General features: G+C 40.3%; 1 protein-coding gene across 4 annotated transcripts in view; it reads left to right on the forward strand.

Moving 5' to 3' along the window:
• Positions 1 to 6,305, forward strand: part of Pibf1 (progesterone immunomodulatory binding factor 1) — a 159,496-nt gene that overhangs the window by 88,798 nt on the left and 64,393 nt on the right. For all 4 annotated transcript variants that reach the window (XM_021181398.2, XM_029468942.1, XM_029468943.1 and 1 more), the window contains exons 12-13: positions 600 to 750; positions 1,816 to 1,906. In XM_021181398.2, the coding sequence (XP_021037057.1) occupies positions 600 to 750; positions 1,816 to 1,906 (242 nt within the window). The remainder of the gene's footprint in view (positions 1 to 599; positions 751 to 1,815; positions 1,907 to 6,305) is intronic.

Here is a 6,305-nt window from a genome sequence, read left to right on the forward strand (position 1 = left end):
GGAAGGGAAGGGAAGGGAAGGGAAGGGAAGGGAAGGGAAGGGAAAAGGGAAGGGAAAAGGGAAGGGAAAAGGGAAGGGAAAAGGGAAGGGAAGGGGAAAGGGGAGGAAAGAAAGGAAAAAGAAAAGAAGCCCTTTCTTTTCATAGGCATTTTGCTACTGCCGCCTGTTAGGAAAGCAAGCATGCTAAAAGCATGAACAAGGCAGGTTGAACAGCACTGATGGAGCACTGCAGAGCTCCCTCCACTGTCTTTGTACAGTTCTGTGCTGACTGCCTAGAACCTGACCCCAGGTAAGTCTCTCACTGCTGCCTCCATCTGAACCCTTAACAAGCAGAGGTTAACCTTACCCCGACCTTCATTTTATTTGGCATCTGTAATTACTGAGAAAGTATTGCGTAAGTTCAGTTAACGCAACTTAGAAATCAGTGTGTATTCTCTCCTCTGTTGTCCTCTCGGCTGAGCTATGTCTTCACATTTCTGTGGGTGAAAGAGAAAAGACATGAGCAGACATCTCTGCCTCACTGTGTGTATGCCTTTAGCTGTGGACCTGAGGAAATCTGAATCCTTTCAACTTCTGTCATTCTCTTCTTCCACTGCTAGGTTTTAACTAAAGAATTTTATAGTCTCCAAACTTCTTCTGAAAAACGCATTACCGAACTTGAGGCACAGAACTCAGAGCATCAGGCAAGGTTAGACATTTACGAGAAGTTGGAAAAGGAGCTTGATGAGATAATAATGCAAACAGCAGAAAGTAAGTCTGTGTGCCCTCCCCCACCCACCCAGGGAGAGTACTTTTTTTTTTCTCCCCCTCCCCCACCCCCCAGACAGGGTTTCTCTGTGTAGCTCTGGCTGTCCTGGAACTCACTCTGTAGACCAGGCTGGCCTCAACCTCAGAAATGTGTCTGCCTCTGCTTCCCAAGTGCTGGGATTAAAGGCGTGGGCACCACGCCGGCCTAGTCCTTTTTTTTTTTTTTTTTTTTTTTTTGCTACAAAGGAAAGGTGGAATCATTTCTAAAAATGTCTTGGTATATAGTTATTAAAAATGTAAGTGATTTAAAGAATATTCTGTTTTTAATATTACTTGATGTAAAATTTCAGTAGCTAGACTCAAAAAACAGATATAGTATTAAACATTTACTTTTGTCAGGCACTAATCCAAAGCCTTAGGACTAAGCTTGTAGCTCACGGGTGGGGTGCTCACCTACTCTGCGCAAGCTCTGGATTCAGGCCCTCACACAGCAGTGAAAACCAAAAGCCTTGCAATAGTGAGTGTGGTGACACCTCCTATCACCCTCCCCGCAGGGGAGGGAGGCAGGAAGGTCTCCAGGTCTGAGCCAGCATGGGCTCTGGTGTGTGTTTCTGGGATCTCAGAACTCAGAAAGTGGGGGCTGGAGCATCAGGAGCTCGGGGTCACCCCCTACATCCTTAAGTTCAAGGGAAGGAAGCCAAGGCCACGTGAGAGCTTGGCGCACAGACAGAACAGCAATCACCTTTGTCAAATGACTCTATAACTTTGTCATTTTCTAATATATAATCCATATTAAAGTCTTTGAATCTTTCAGAATAACATACCTAAATTACTTGCTCTATAAGAAAGCGTAGCTTATCAGGTGATGTAATCCCTTAACATCTTCTAAAAATAAATCAACAAATACAACCACAGTGTGCTTTAATATGCTTCACCTCTCTCAATGTGCACTAGTCCTTAGGAATGTTCTTGGAATTCTTAATTCGTTGTTGTATCTTTTATTTTGACTTCTGCTATGCTTTTTAAAGAGAAGAGCTATTTCACATCATACCTTTTACTACTTTTCAGTTGAAAATGAAGATGAGGCTGAAAGAATTCTTTATTCCTATGGTTATGGTGCTAATGTTCCCACAACAGCTAAAAGACGACTAAAGCAAAGGTAAAATCGATATGGATTTATCTTATCTACTCACACTAAGTGTAATTATATAGTACATTCTGATGATGCGCTGAGTTGAATGATAAAGTTACTTGTTCTTAATATTCATAAATATTAAAGTGCTCACAAAGTAGGACATGGTAATAACCATGAACTTCATCTATATTTAAGTGAATTTAATGGTTAGTAGATGTGTACATTAGAATGTTCATGGTATTAGATGCAATAACTTTTAAAGCCATTTTATTTTCACATTAATTTCAGATAAGTACAAATGCTTTATACCAATAATTTTCAGGCTAGAACTAATTGAACTACCTTCAATTTCTATATCCCTTGTCTATTATTTATGTGCCTATATTTCTTGATGTGTATCTTAATATGTAATATATTATTGTATATAATACATACTAAGAAATAATTGAGAAAGCATATCCATTGCAGTTAAAACTGTCCAGAAGTGTTGGTTCCATGTCTTATGGCTGTGACCAAACACTTGAAAAAAGAGCACCATGAGGAAGGAAGGAGTGTTTGGCTCACAGTTTGGGGACATTCCTCAAGGGGTCATGGCAGCAGGAGGATGAGGGAGCTGCTCACATAGATCAGCAGGAAGGAAGCAAAGTGGGGTGAGTGGTGCCGCCCACATTTAGGGTGTGTTACCCACCTCAGTTCATTTTATCTGAAGATTCTCTTATGGACTTGCTAAGCCTTGTCTCCCAGGTGTTTCAAGATCCTCTGAAATTACTAATTAATATAAAAAATAAATCACAGAGGCTAGCCCCAAGTGATGGTGCACACTAGCTCCCCACCACCAGGCTGGCTGATCTTAGAACTTGACTCCTGAGTTCTACCTAAGCTAGGTAATGGATTCTAGACCACCCTATGGTCAACAGAGAAAGAAGGAAAAGAAATAGGGAAAGAAGAGAAGAGGGTGAAAGGCAGGTGACAGGAGAGGAAGGGAAGTAGAAGGAGAAAAAGGAAAGAAGAGCACTTTGGGCTGGGGCTCTATGCAGAGCCGGAGAATTGGTTAGAGGATATCCTAAGCAGGGGTGTGGTTCCCTGGCATTTCCACGCCACCAGCAGGCACCTGCACTGATCAGTGCTGCTAACTCTTGCTCCCTAGATTCATCCGGCCTTACAGCAGACCCTGATTGCTCTGCTTGCTACCACCTCCACTCCTAGTGTTTCTAACAGACTTGCAAACCCCTCCACAATGTGCCCCACATCAGCATCCTCACTTGCCTCTGTACTCCATGTGACAATTTAGGACTCGCCTCCATTTGTAAATACCTATTTTCTCTACAGCACAGTAAAGTGTTTTGGTTTTTTTCAGTCATCATTTCCCATCTAATTTTCTCACCTAGACAGAAGCTCTTCATGTTAGCAGCCTCATCTTATTCTCTGACCTTCCCAGCTCAGTGTAGGATACCTAGTGATTTTTTTTTAATTTACCTGAATACTCAAGGTTTCAAAACTGATATTATTTTATGGGGGTTAATTTAGAAATTCAGAAATGTACAAAAGAAGAAAGTCCATGTTTTGATACTTTTATAGATATTTTCAATGATTTTTTTTAAAAAGACTTTTGTTGTTGTCCTTGTTTTGTTTCTTTTTGTCTATTCCAGACAGGGTTTCTCTGAATTTGCATGGTAGACCACATTGGCCTTGAACTCAGATATCTGCCTGCATCTGCCTCCCATATGCTGGGATTAAAGGTGTGCACCACCAACACCCTGCTAAGGTTTTTAGTGTGTGTGTGTGTGTGTGTGTGTGTGTGTGTGTGTGTGTGTGTGTACATTTGCATTTATGCATATGTCTTTGCAAATGTGAGCTCAGGTGCCTGTGGAGTAGAGAAGAGTGCATCAGATCTCTGAGTGCATCTATGTGCACATCAGTCTGAAAGTCCTGCCGCTGGGCTTGCATCCTGGGAGGTAGGAACAAAACTTAGGTCTTTGTAGAACAGTGTATGTGTGTTCTTAACCACTGAGCCACCTCTCTGGTTCCTTTTGTAGGTAGTTTGGAAGTGATAGATACAATAACATGAAGAGATAATTTATCTTTATAACTATCTAAAACAGTATAGGTTAGCATTTTAAAAGAAGTTAAAAAAATACTTATGTTTATTGATTAAATATTTGAAAAATCTATATCATAAATAGGTAACTAAAAAGGATCGGTTTACAGCTAGAATGATTAATTATGAATAATTAAATTTTTTTGCTATTGTAAGCTTCCTTTCCAATGTTGAGCATTGAAATTAAATGTGATTGTTGCTTACTTTTTAAAGCAGTTCAGGCAACCAGAGCTAGCAATGCGTTGCTTGTTTGATGGGGTTGGTTGGTTGGTGTTTGTTATTGGGGATGTTTTGTTTTGTTTTGCTTTGATGCCCAAAGATTTAAAGAGCCACAAGTGATTCATAGTGCAAATGATCTTAACTGTCCAAATATTTCTGAAGATTCTATCACTGAGCTATCTGTGTGCCCTGAACAAGTGCCTAATGGGTATGCTATTAATACCCTTGCCAGCTGGTGCCAGGCATTCTTCTCATGGTGAGCCCAAGGCTATTTTGAGGAAGTGCTTCTCAGGTCATCTAAACTGAGGGAAGAGAGTGTAAGTCTAGACATCCAAAGAGGACATGTATGCATCCCTACACTTAGTCATTCAACAGGTTTTATTGAGTACCTACTACGTGCAGTTTGAGTAGAAGCACCTAATCCACTTTAGAATCTGATGCACTTTTGATTGCAAAATCAACACTTGATTTCTTAAGGGCTATTTGTACAGAAAGCAGTTACCTTGTGCCCTCTTGAAACTTATTTACTTAAGACAAGAAAGAACGATGTAGCCTTTAGAGAATCTGTACTTATTATTTTTTCGCATTTGAAATTAAAGCACTGCAGATTTAAAGGGAGTTATAGAAATGACTCACAGTCATAAGTGGAATGCTTCATAACACAGTCGTCATCATACATCACTGTGAGGACATGTATTACAAAGTGTGTGCCAAGGAACCTATTTCTCAACTGCTATATCTACTGCATTCTTACTTTGATTTAAAACTTTATATATTCAACAGCTAATATTAAATATGTAATGTTACTATTTAACTGATTATAAGTATTTATTTTATTTTTAAAATTGGGTAAATTGATGGTAATCCCTTTTTCAAAATACCCAATCAGAAATTTATACAAATACATGATTTTCCTTGTATTTTTTTTTTTGGACATTATATAGTTTTAGTAGTTTAGTTTTTACCTTAGTATCCTATTGTGAACATTTCTTATGTATGAATATTCTTCAAAACTACCTAGGCGACTAAGGGCAACAGTTGGAATGCAAAAGATAAGCAAGGGCACTAGAAGGGGTGGTCAGTAGGAGAATTAAGCAAGAGAACAAAGACTAGGGGCCCACATGCCTGACACACACGGAAGGAAGCCTGTCACATTGTGTGCTAACCTGACCCACACGCCTGACACACACGGAAGGAAGCCTGTCACGTTGTGTGCTAACCTGACCCACACGCCTGACACACACAGAAGCAAGCCTGTCACGTTGTGTGCTAACCTGACCCACACGCCTGACACACACAGAAGCAAGCCTGTCACGTTGTGTGCTAACCTGAAAACTGAGGTTCAAAGCCAGTCTCAGTAGTGACTGCCAAAACTCTGATTTTTAGGCTCTCTGTCAGTTGGTGATAAAGCCCTGAAAAGGACTAAGAATTGGCTCTTGCTGCCAAAAGAATATTTTAAGAATTAAATTGAAAAAACTCTAGCTGGACAGTGGTGGCGCGCGCCTTTAATCCCACCACTTGGGAGGCAGAGGCAGGGGGATGTCTGAGTTTGAGGCCAGCTTGGTCTACAGGACAGCCAGGGCTACACAGAGAAATCCTGTCTTGAAAAACCAAGAGAAAGAGGGGGAGGGGGAGAGGGAGGGAGGGAGGGAGGGAGGGGGAGAGAGAGAGAGAGAATATGAGAATATTTGGCATAATGTAAATGCTAGGTGGTTATATCAGTTAAGGTGTTCTTAAGTCAGTTGCACAGTTAGAAAAATCAGGATTCTAAAACTTCTCCCTAGGCACCAAATGAAATAATTTAATTCAAATATTTTTGTTTTAAATTTTAAAAAAAGATTTACTTATTATTATACATAAGTACATTGTAGCTGACTTTATTTTTTTTTCTTAAAAACAATCTTTTACTATATAGAAAAAAACTTGTTTTAAATTCCAAGCAAGCCAGAAATGGAAGCCTTAGCTCAGCTCCTCCAGGCCTCTCATGCAGTAGGCAAGCACTCCAATGCTACAGTGCTTCCCTACTTAGGAAGATGCAGGATTCTGCAGGATCCCAGAATGTTAAACAGCTAGGACTGTTTGTCCAAGGTTGCAATGCACTTTTGG

The sequence above is a fragment of the Mus caroli genome, chromosome 14 (genome assembly GCF_900094665.2).
Source record: "Mus caroli chromosome 14, CAROLI_EIJ_v1.1, whole genome shotgun sequence".
Classification (NCBI taxonomy): domain Eukaryota; kingdom Metazoa; phylum Chordata; class Mammalia; order Rodentia; family Muridae; genus Mus; species Mus caroli.